At 32.0% G+C, this 11,691-nt stretch overlaps 1 protein-coding gene across 1 annotated transcript; it reads right to left on the bottom strand.

Annotated features, from left to right (window-relative positions):
• Window positions 1-691: 691 nt before the first annotated feature.
• On the bottom strand, window positions 692-11,417 carry LOC110993882 (nucleolar MIF4G domain-containing protein 1 homolog). Its single transcript, XM_022260283.2, has 12 exons — window positions 11,081-11,417; window positions 10,509-10,731; window positions 9,585-10,207; window positions 8,868-8,958; window positions 8,062-8,274; window positions 7,590-7,711; window positions 6,377-6,573; window positions 4,789-4,964; window positions 3,525-3,697; window positions 2,397-2,561; window positions 1,372-1,503; window positions 692-991 (listed from the first exon to the last, which is right to left on the bottom strand). The coding sequence occupies exons 1-12, from the start codon at window positions 11,270-11,272 to the stop codon at window positions 695-697; spliced, it is 2,604 nt and encodes an 867-aa protein (XP_022115975.2). The 5' UTR covers window positions 11,273-11,417; the 3' UTR covers window positions 692-694.
• Window positions 11,418-11,691: the final 274 nt, after the last annotated feature.

Raw genomic sequence — 11,691 nt, 5'->3', positions numbered from 1 at the left:
AGTGTTGCTTGTAATGACCCTCTAAATAGATCTCTGCAAAGCTGATCCATTTTATGACAGTCATCATGTATTTAGACGTAAAATGCTGTCACTGTTGTAGCTATTTATTCCAATAACAGTTAACAATTATTGCAAAGTAGAAATGTATTAAATTTTTAGATTGCATAATTGTATTTCTTAATCTAGTTGACTGTCTATTTATTTGTTGTATTGTTTAATTTTTTATCATTGCAATGTTTCCCTTTAAATGTTGTGCACACACACTGATGCACATTAATTGGTTTTTGTATGTCGTGTAGGGATTTGTTTTGTTTGAGTTTGGTTAGTGTGCTTTTTTTAAATAAATAATCGTATAATCTATGTAAATTTCTAATCTGTATCATAGAGATGACGAAGTTACTTCCGTATGTCAAAACTCAATGCATTTTGACGTACGGGACTGATAGTGGTGTTTTTTTCTGAATGTTACCCTTTGTTAGATTAAATCAATTACCAAACGCCCTTTTTAAGCTTTAAACAAGGACTATTAACTAGACGCCTACGTTCATTTTTCAGCATGAAATAATTGCGTTTGATACAATTATTTGTTTATGTTGATTGAGAACTGATTTTTTAACAAAATTAGTATTTTCCGCCGTTATTAATAATATATTCTTTTAAACGGGTTTAAATATATGAAATAAAAATCCAAAAATTACAATCTCAATTTATTCTCATACGCCGTCAATATTTTCTCAACTTCAACGCTCCTCTCCTTCAGTGTTGCCATTTCATCGTCGCTTAAAATCCCGCTCTTTTTCCCCGCATTTTTAATTAAAAAATGTTGAATAAACAATCGTAAGCTTTCCCTGAACATGTGCAACTTTGGTGATTTCGCTATTCTGTGGAAGGTTTCTAACGAAGCTTGGAGATCAGCATTCATTATTATTGCTAAAAGTATTTGACGCATAAATTTCACAGTTTGCTTGTTTAGATCTGAAAACTCGATGATCTGAAAAAAAATACCGACTTCAAATAATGTGGTTAGGTTAAGTCAAGATCCCTTATCAGTAGTATATGTAGAAAATCGAAAACTTAATTTGTATGAAAATTTGTGTATTTTTAAATACTCCTGTTTTGAGTGTATGTTAAGGCTACCAATCTATTTTTTATTTATCCTCCCCCCCTCCTCTTGTCAACAAAAATAAACAAAGCTCTCAAAAATAATAGTACATAAACGTATTAATTTTTGTAAAAATTCTAGAAAATGTTTTTTCTTGTTAAGACAAGGTTTTTATAAAATAGATTTTTTAAATAATATAAATCTCAATTTTTTTTTAAATTGAATTTTGATATTGAATTTTGTTAATCATCAAATTATTATTTTTTTACCTTAAGAACAGAAAGGGGCAACCCTTTCTCCATAATAAGATGTATTAAGAACTGCGCCAAATTGCCCATACTTTGCTTTGACAACGAATCCAATTCTTTAATTTTATCCCACACTGAGTATTGTATTGATAACTGAAAAAAAACATTCTAAATAAACTTGGGGAAATTATAAGTATATTGAGAGTATACTTGGAGGGTATTAGAGGTTAGTATCACTGTGTTTTATGTTATTTTATAATTAATATTGTATACTTATATATTTTAGTCTATTTTTAGTGTGAGTTTGGCCATGTATGGTCTGTAAGTGAATAAATAAGTAATGCGTACATGAGACAAGACCCCACGATTTAAAAAAAACGAAAATTATCAATTTGACCTAAATTTCTAGTTCAATATGCAATTAAAAAATAAATTAATGGCACTTAAACGTTTTTAGGTCTAGGCCTCAGATTTCTATATCAGTTTCATGTTTATTTATTTATCAATCTAATAGGCAATCAGGTGATCAGCCTCCTGTGACACACGCCTTCGATCATGGGTTTTAAGGTAAACCGGTTTTCTCACGATGTTTTCCTTCTGTTCGAGCGAATGTTAAATGCCCACATAGATAGAAAGTCTATGAGTGCACGGCCGGGGATCGAACCTGCAGCCTTTGGAATAAGAGTCAAAAACTCTCGGTACTCTTTTAAAAAAGCAAATCATCAAACAATATTTAAAACAAATGTATCAAATTAATTAGAAGTAGCCTGCCCAGCACTAGTCCCAGGCCCTTTTATCAACTAGATAATCAATAACTTTATAGTTAGCCTTTTTACACAGCTTTTCTTTAATACATTTCTTAAATTTATTAAAAGGCAGAGATAAAAGAGCCTCTGGGATTTTATTAAAGAAAAGTATCCCTTTTCCCAAAAAAGAATTACTAACTTTACATAGTCTAGTACGGGGAAATTGCACACTGCTCCGATGGACAATAATCCTAAAAACTCAAATTAAAAAAAAAACTTTTCACATATCCCATAGCTCACCTGGTATTTCCGATCCGTATCGCACAATTTCTGTCCCAAAACCGCATAATATGGGTTATAAGTTTTCTCTTGAAGACAACAAGCCAGCAAGACATGAACGATTTCCCTTTCCTGCTGTCCTTTCAATCCTAAATGTTGGAGTTTCTCAAATGCATCCATATAATCCTGTAGATTATTAAAATATTCATAGAAAACTTCAAACGGCCCAACAACAGAGAAAAAATATTTATGACAAACAAAATGAATATATATTTAAAAAAAAAAGAGAGACTGTCTACCAGAAACTTGGAATAAAAGAGATAGCCGGGTTTGGAAAATTGTGGCGAATAGAGACAAGTGGATGCGTAGTCTAGTGGCAGTCGAGTATGCAGTATACAAGTCTACAGATGTGTTAGAGATTGATGGAACGATGGAGAGAAGAAAAGAATAGATAAAAGAAAGAATACTAAAGAAGAACTACTAAGCTTACATATTTTACAATAAAAATAATTAAATAAGTAAAAATGGGCGGGGCACATGGCAAGAGAAACAAAAAGGTGGAGCACAAAGGACTAAACTGTTGCTCAAATTATAGTAAACGAAAAAGAGGAAGTCAACTTAGAAGATGGATAGGCCAAATTAAGAAACAGGGGCACAGTGGAAAAAGTAATGGCGGGATTAGTTTGATTGCCAAAAAAGGGCACATAGATACCTAAAAGAAGATTTAAATAGAAATGCGTTTAAATGTAAAAGGATCTGAATCAAGAGGCTGTTATATAAGTTAATAAAAAAACTTTGCCGCTACTATTTCGTGATTTATGTAATAGGCAAATAGGTGATCAGCCTTGTAAGCATACATGCCATCGACTTTGATTCTAAGCAAGTGTTAAATGGGCACATCGAAAATCCTTCAGTAAAACTTGTTTTTGTACGACACCATATTACGTCATTATAGTTTGAAAAACTTTACATTATTTTATTTAATATAAAAAAAGACTAGTTAAAAAATACTAATTAGAATTGTATTATTGCATAAATGTGTTAATCTGTGCTTTTTTAAATTTAGTTTCACAATAAATTAGTTTGAGTCCAAAGGCCATAAAATCAAAAATCATTTAATAATAAATGTTTATGCAAAAGTTTTCTCACCTGAGCCGACATAATAACGCAAAAAATGCTCCTCCTAACATCCGTATTCATCCGTTGTTCCCGGGCGAGTTTCAACAACTTCTGATCGAAGTTGGTCACTGTCTTTTTCTCTTCTCGGGGACGGTTCCCCTCCCACGCCGAACCCACTACCCACCACTTACCGCGCTCATGAGCTGGAAATATTGGTAGGTATTGAATGAATAAAAACAAGTCAACATGGCGGCACAACCTTTTTAGGTCTGGGCCTCAGATTTCTGAATCTGTTTCATGATCATTTGTTAATCTAATAGGCAAGGAGGTGATAAGCCTCCAGTGCCTGACTTTTTGAGTCTAAGACATGTCGGTTTTCACACGATGTTTTCCTTCACTGTTCGGGCGAATGTTAGTTGTATGTGCGCAGAAAGAAAGTCCATTGGTGTACAGCCGCGGATCGAACCTACGACCTCTGAGTGAGAATTCACATGCTTCGTGATAGATAAATTGTCATATATAAATAAATAAAATACAGTTCTATCGGTTAAAACATTGAAAGTTTTACAATTGTGTATGCCACAGCTTTCTTATATATGCCTCTGGATTTATATAAACCACATTAAAATCTGTCGTAGGTTCGATCCCCGGCTGTGCACCAATGGACTTTCTTTCTATCTATGTGCTATATATGTTTCTTTCTATGTGCGCATTTAACATTTGCTCGAACGGTGAAGGAAAACATCGTGAGGAAACCGACATATCTCAGACCCAAAAAGTCAGGCACTGGAGGCTTATCACCTACTTGCCTATTAGATTTAAAAAAGATCATCAAATAGATTCAGAAATCTGAGGTCAGGACCTAAAAGAGGTTGTAGCACCACTGATGCATTTTATTTTATTTTAATGTCAAGGGTATTCTCTTGACAACACGAGCCTAGTAAGAAGAGTGAAAAGGACTTTGAACTAGTAATAGAACAGAATGTCTTTTATCGGTAGTTATGGACATTTCTAATATTAACATTTATAATGTTAAGGCTTTTTAGGAAATTATCAAAAAGGTTAGTCGACATCACAGGAGAACGAAGAACTGGCAGCTCGCACAAAGAATTAGTCTAGCTATTCAAAGGGGGAACGCTGTTAGTATCTTCGGAACCTTGCCTAAAGGGACTCCTTTTAATAATATTTTTTAATAATTAAATTTTAAGGTTAGTTATTAGGTATATTTTTATGCTTATGTTAAATTAGATTATATCGTAAACCGTCTCAGTGAAGAAAATATATTAGTAAATACCTCTCAATAAATCCTCCAATCGTATATTAAGAGGCGTGGCGTAATTTCCCTTCCGAACAATCGCTCTGCACATTTTCTTCAAATGCTCGACGTATGACGGATCGTAATTCGGTATCTTCGTCAAATTATTATTTTTCACAGCTAGCAACACTTCCAAAAGAAACTTTATTCTTGAACTGAAATGGATTTTTTTTTAATCATATTATTCAATTCATTCAGTCTATATAATAATAAATTATATTTTGATATGGATTTTTTTAATACAAAATCCTCCCCATATTGCTTCTGTCGAACCCAGATTTTTTAAATTATTTTGAAACCTTCAATGATACAAAATACTTCATTAACAAATGTTCAGGATAATTTTCAAACAAAATCGTCCACATATAGTTTTATTCAGTGTTATTAAGAAAACATTTTCAAAATTGACGTAAGTACGTATAATAAATCGACGAACGTCGGATGCACGTACAAAATGTCTCATTGTCCCGAAACGCCTATAAACATATTTGTTGTTCATACATGTTTAAAGAACTTTATTTCTCATTACAAAAACAAAAATATTTAATTTACATGAGAAACTTAATATTAATATGTATATATTATATACGAGCGAGATACACGTCGCCATTAGCCGTAACAATTTTAGTCAGCTATGTTCATTCTAACATGCATCTTTAATACCTTTTTGAATTTCTCAAACACATGAATATTGCGAATTTGAGAAATTTGAATTTTAATTAATGAGTGCAAATACAAATAAATTTATCACTTATATTGTAGACTACCTATCACTCCTTTGTATTCATACAAAACAATGAAAATTCAATAAAAATTATTTCATTTTATTCTCAAACGTATGCAATAATCATCAATGTTTTATGACGTTCCGTTCAACAATCTTTTCTTTAAAGAAAACACTTTTTTAACGGATTGAAGTTATGTATTATTGTAAATTTATATATAAGCTTTATTTCTTTAAGGGCCTGTTTCACAATGTATGGATAAAGTGCCAAATAGCTATGCAACACATAAATTATTCGAAAGATAAAAGTTCCAAATAAGATATTTCGAATTTCATGACGTATAGCGCTATCTGACAGTCGTGAAACGCAAAAATACTGTTTATCCTACGAATAAGTAATAAATAGCTTATTTGGAACTTATCCGGACATTGTGAAACAGGCCCTAAATGTGTAAAAGTTATGTTAATAAAAGACAATACTATCATTTCTTTTAGCATTTACTTATTTTCTTCTATTGTATCTTATGACAATGACCTGATTGTACGTCTTCCGGTCCGGTGGTAGAGAGGCTGGCTATCTGTCACCCAGGTCTCCTCTTACAGAGACAAGTCTCTCACATACACTTCCAAATGTTATCATTTTAGTTTAATCATAATAACCTTATATGTATATGTGAGAGAAGAACTAAATATTATTTATTTATTTTCATCGTCGTCAAAGCTTTTCAGAAAAAACATATTTTTCAATCTTTCTAACTAAACACAAAATAGCCCGCATATCACCTAAAATTTCATTTAATTAATTTTAAATTTAATACAAAAACTATATTTGTGATGCCTTACCCAGTACTAGCCTTCTCATTCATCCGAGCAACCTTCCCTTGCGTGTCCTGTATGAAGTTCTTCAAAGCCAAAGGCTCCTCTTTCCTCAAAACCCCGCCCACACATCTAAGTGCCGTGAGAACACAGTCTATGTTCTTCTCACTCAAGTCTTCTACTAAACGCGCGAGGATATCGTAGAGAAGACTGGCGTGGTATATCTAAAAAAACCCCAACATTTCTCACAATTCAAGCCTGTAGATCCTGAGATCGATCTTAAGATAGGGCTCCTTTATTTTATTTATTTCAAAAGGCACACTAACAAAACACATACAAACATAAACAGAAAATACATGATACATGAATTTGCATCAATTAACAAGCGTGCACAACATTTATAGGGGAACATTACCCTAAAAAAAACTAGATTACAAAAAAAACATATATTTTTACTAAAACATACTATGAGGCACGGGAAAAAATCTATAGCTACCAAAGTACTATACCGAATAGGAATTCCTGTATCTGTTTCATGCTAATTTGTCAATCTAATAGGCAAGTAGATGATCACCCTGTATCTGACACACGTCGACTTTTTAGGTGTGTGTCACGATGTTTTCCTTCACCGTATGAACTAATTTAAAACCAAACCTACGGTCTTAGGGACGAAATTCTTTATATTGATCTATACTCTGATATTTCATTCCATAGAATTCTGACATCTCATAAATGTTGCTACAAAAAAAAACACCCGAAAAGGGACTATTTTTACCCATTTGAGAGCAAAAACAAAATAAATTGCTACGTATTTTAGGTTTTTAAGTTTTATCAACTAAAAGGAAAAAGATAAATAGTTACTCAAGTGACCTAATACAAAAAATATTTAAATATCACGAACAATAAATACATCGAATTAACTGTTATTACATTATTATAAGCCTGGCATCACTGCCTACTAATTCTACTTTTACTAAAATAAAATGTTATCTGAACTGTTTGTAATGAAAACGTAATTATTACTTGCCGTTAAATCACTTTTAATGTGGAGCACATTGACTAACAAATAACATGTATGTAGACTTAGATGTTTATACTCGTACTGAAATTGAAATATGTGCCCGGCCAAAAGGGTTTGCCATCTCTGACATGTCAAAAATGTCACTTATCATAGCTGTCAGAATTCTACGGAATTAAAAATCTGACTATAGTAAAAATCGATTCAATACAAGTAAAATACCTTAAAACTATAAAGATGCGCCAAGCAGGAAACTAAATTATCCAATCTCTTGTCTTCAACAGGCTGCGGGTCCATCATCATGCAATCGAATTTCTTCGACAACACCTCTAAGAAATGTGCACCTGGAAATTCCAGGTCATTTCTATTGACTGGCCATGTTCAGTAACATCTCATACTCCATAGACTGGTGCAATCCATGACAGAATTTTTAATCATAACTTAAGTTTGTTTTAGAATATTACCCTATTAATTATAAGTTAAAAACATTAACAATTAGTGCTATTAAAAAAATATAAAGAAAAAGAACATGATATTAAAATGAATAATATAAGGTCGGCAACGCACTCGCGAGCCCTCTGGCATTGAGAGTGTCCATGGGCGGCGGTATCACTTAACATCAGGTGAGCCTCCTGCCCGTTTGCCCCCGGTTCTATAAAAAAAAAAAAAAGAATAGTAATTCCTTATTCCTTACCAATTTCCGATCCAACATTAGCATGCAACACTGACACCAAAGCGGCATGTTCTGCCACCATTCTGTCAGGTGTGAGGGCAACACTGACAGTTACGTCTAACCAGAGCTGCGTCAGCGCAGTGTTAACTGAGTTCCGGCTGTTGCTGAGATAAAGATTCTCTATGGACGTACTTGCCCAATGTAGGTTTGTACCAGCCAGTTTGTTTAACACACCTGAAATGCACAAGTTTCAAAATAATAAGTCGGCAACACACAAGTCATGTTTAAGTTAAAAAAAATATTTTACAGGATTTCAAAGAGACTTACAATTATCGCAAACCAAAAGGTGATAAAATTTATTAAACCTGTATATATTATTATTAGATAAACAAAATATGTAAATACATATTAGAAGAATAATAATAGAAGTAAAAAAAGTATTTGGAGGATTTTAGTACTAGAGCAGTCTGTAGTCTGTACAACGATTAATAGTGATGACAACAGCCTGTCAAAAAGGTCACATAACAAACGCTGAGCTAATGTCATTTCAATACAATTTGTTTTAGAGGCCAGTGGGTCGCAACTGTTAACAACAGTGATGTCTCCTTCTTTAACAAGTGAGCAATCAATTCTAAATAAATTAATTAAAAAATATATTTCATATTTTAAATACAAATTTAAAATATAAATTATTTAATTTAAACTTAAATACAAATTAAATGATTTGTCATAAAACTAAATAGATTCCGATTTATGTCAGTTTTTTTAACTTTTTAAAATTTTTAACTGGTAATAAGTTCACACTGCTTCCTCTCTTACACACTTACTTTTAACTTGCCTTTTCAATTGCGCTAAGTCCTTCTCGGACCCTGAATCTTTGTTTCTAAGATGTGGTGGTACGTAAACTCCTTTTTCTTCCTAAATTAAATGAGATTTTTTTTTAATTTACTTATATTACTAAGCACTTAGATTAAATAAAGCCTTGTGGGCCTAAAGGATAGATGCAATTCTCTCTCTGATGTTGGTTAGATATTTGATGGCTGTGAGGAAACCCTCATGCATTGGGCAGTACACTTTTTTTTATAGCTTCCAAAAAGATAATTAGTTTTATGTAGTATATAAAAGAAAACAAAATTTTAAATCAACCTAAACTCTGTACACTGCTTGATTTTGCAGATTTTTGGTGAAAATTATTTTTAATGAAAGGCAGTATACAATGGATTAGTTAGGTTGCCTATATAACAATTAGCCACACTTACTTTTAATTAATTTTTGAATAATTATTTTGCAACAAAGTTTATAGCAACCTACCAATAATCCATTGCAACATTAACTTTTAATAACAACTGCAAATGTTTTGCAGTTGTTATTAAAAGATAGAGAGAGAAATAGAAGAGACTCAAGCAGTCTCACACTATAATATGCGTTAAGGATTTCTCTAAGCAAATTCACTTAATTATTATTTTAATTTCTTAAAGAAATCATTAGCAATGAAGCTCTTTTATAAAGATTTATTAGAGAATCACATTGAAGCTTCTAGTTACCTTGATTATATTTCCCTCTTTATCTCTCTTCCGTCCATAAATATCTTCCCATACATCTGGTTTCTCTTTACTCTTAGTATCAACCTCTTCAAGATTATTATCCATTTCTGGATCATCACCAGATAAATGAGAAACTTCATCCTCACTAAATACTTTATTAATATCTTCTTCTGTTACAATTCTTTCTTGACATTTCACTGTGTTTGAGTTCTTTCTAGCTAATTCAGTATTTTCTCCATCTGTATCATTATCATTTTCTTCATCACTCAAACCTGTGTCCTCATCATCGTCATTACTTAAATCATCTTCAGGATCGTCAGATTCCATATCTTCATCATTTTCATCAGTTTCTAGGCTTTCTTCATCTGTGTTTCGTTTCTCTTTGGTGTTTTTGTCAGAATTTTCAAGTTCCTCTTCACTGTTGTCATCAATATCCATAACATCACTTTCTGAATGATCTGATTCTACTTTTAAATGTTTTTTCTTAGCCTCTCTTTTTAAATCCTTTCCAGTAACCACAGCAAGATCTTCTTCAAAATCTGAATCATTCCCCACATCTGCTAAATGTTTTTCTGCAGCTACAATTTGCTCTGATGTAGTCCTGTCACATATTTCTAAAAGATCTTCAAATAAGTCAAGGAAATTTTAAATTTATATACTAAAAGTAAAAAGATAGTGATGTTCTAGCATCAACTGGTGTGTTATTGTTATTGTCATATGTGTCCTATTAATGTTGACACAGACTGCCTATAAAGTCCAGTACCTATTAAAATATTTTCATATTTATTTAGAAATTGAGAAAGTTTTTTATACACATATGATTTTAATTGTATTGATTGACTTAAACAGATAACTTTTAATATGAATATTAAATTAATACTTGCAGAAATAATCACAAATAACAGAATGAAAATAAAAGGATACAGTCCAGTCCATCATCAGCAAAATAATTATTTTTATTCTTAGATTTATTTAAACCAAGTTGTTTTTCTAACTTCTTAATAACTTTTTCTTCATCTTCGTTAGCTTTAATAAACATATTTTTCCTTTGATTCTCCATTTGTGACTTAAGTTTTTCAGTTTCTTTAATTTCCTTTTTTCTTTCTTTGTCAAGGATATCATGGATCATTGGTTTTTGTACTTTTTTCTGAAACAAAACTCAATAGAAAATTAATATAATAAAAAATTACCATAAACTTAGGATATAAGTTCAAGCATTTAAATAGCAATGGTGAATCCTCCAGGATTGACTGTGAGTGTATTAACCCTAAGCTCATATTTTAAAAACAGTCCTGGGACCCTGAATGCACTATTTTCTATGTGCATAATAGAAATTTGTTAAAAGGAAAATGTCATGTTTTCGACATAATGACTACATTGTGTCTGCCACATATAATGCATGTAATATCGCCTCCATGATATTACAGTAGGTAATTCGCCTCCTTAACACGACAGCATATCGTATCACGTGTAGGATTAAATAAAGTTTATTTTACCTTAGCTTTAAAATCTGATGCCGAGGAGTCATTAGGTCTTTTTACAAATTTGCCAGGTGAAAATGATGGCTCCAATTTCTTTTTCAAATAGTGTTCGTTACGGTGTGCCTTTTTAAGTTGCCTTTTCTCTTTTCGAATAGCTTTACGTGAGTTAACTAAACTTGAACGAGGTTTTGGGTTAGATTTCTTCATGGCTTTTAAGATTTATTCCATTAAAGTAAAACTTTAAATAAGGTACTAAAGAAATTTCACTTATATTAAATACTTTTAAATTAAATGAAATGTTATTTAAAGAGAGACGGTTTATAATACAACGCAGGTTATGTTTTTATTTGTTTTGACACACACTCATGTGCTAAACGTGAGCGTGACATCTATGTCATAGTTATTACTTGACATTTCACAAAAGTAGTTGTTTAACATTTTTTTTTCAATTTATCCCTAATGGGAAAGGCAAAGGACTTTAGTCCATACAGTTGTTTAACATTTAGGTCTGATTATTGACACAAGCTGTTACCACTAAATGGCTACAGCCCACAGCATTTAAAGCAGGATCCGATTGTCACACCTTAATTAGATATAATATTCACTGATCGGATAGCATGAATTTG

The sequence above is a fragment of the Pieris rapae genome, chromosome 21, assembly GCF_905147795.1.
Source record: "Pieris rapae chromosome 21, ilPieRapa1.1, whole genome shotgun sequence".
In the NCBI taxonomy this organism is placed as follows: domain Eukaryota; kingdom Metazoa; phylum Arthropoda; class Insecta; order Lepidoptera; family Pieridae; genus Pieris; species Pieris rapae.
Note: the sequence above shows the minus strand (reverse complement) of the source record. Positions and strands in the feature narration are given on the sequence as shown.

Bases quoted from the DNA above. Each gene is read 5' to 3' on its own strand.
- LOC110993882 (XM_022260283.2), bottom strand. From the start codon at position 11,272: ATGAAGAAATCTAACCCAAAACCTCGTTCAAGTTTAGTTAACTCACGT. The intron at 10,732-11,080 runs GTAAAATAAACT...GTTTTGTTTCAG, and splicing joins CATCAGATTTTAAAGCTAAG to AAAAAAGTACAAAAACCAAT. The intron at 8,959-9,584 runs GTAACTAGAAGC...CATTTAATTTAG, and splicing joins AAGAGGGAAATATAATCAAG to GAAGAAAAAGGAGTTTACGT.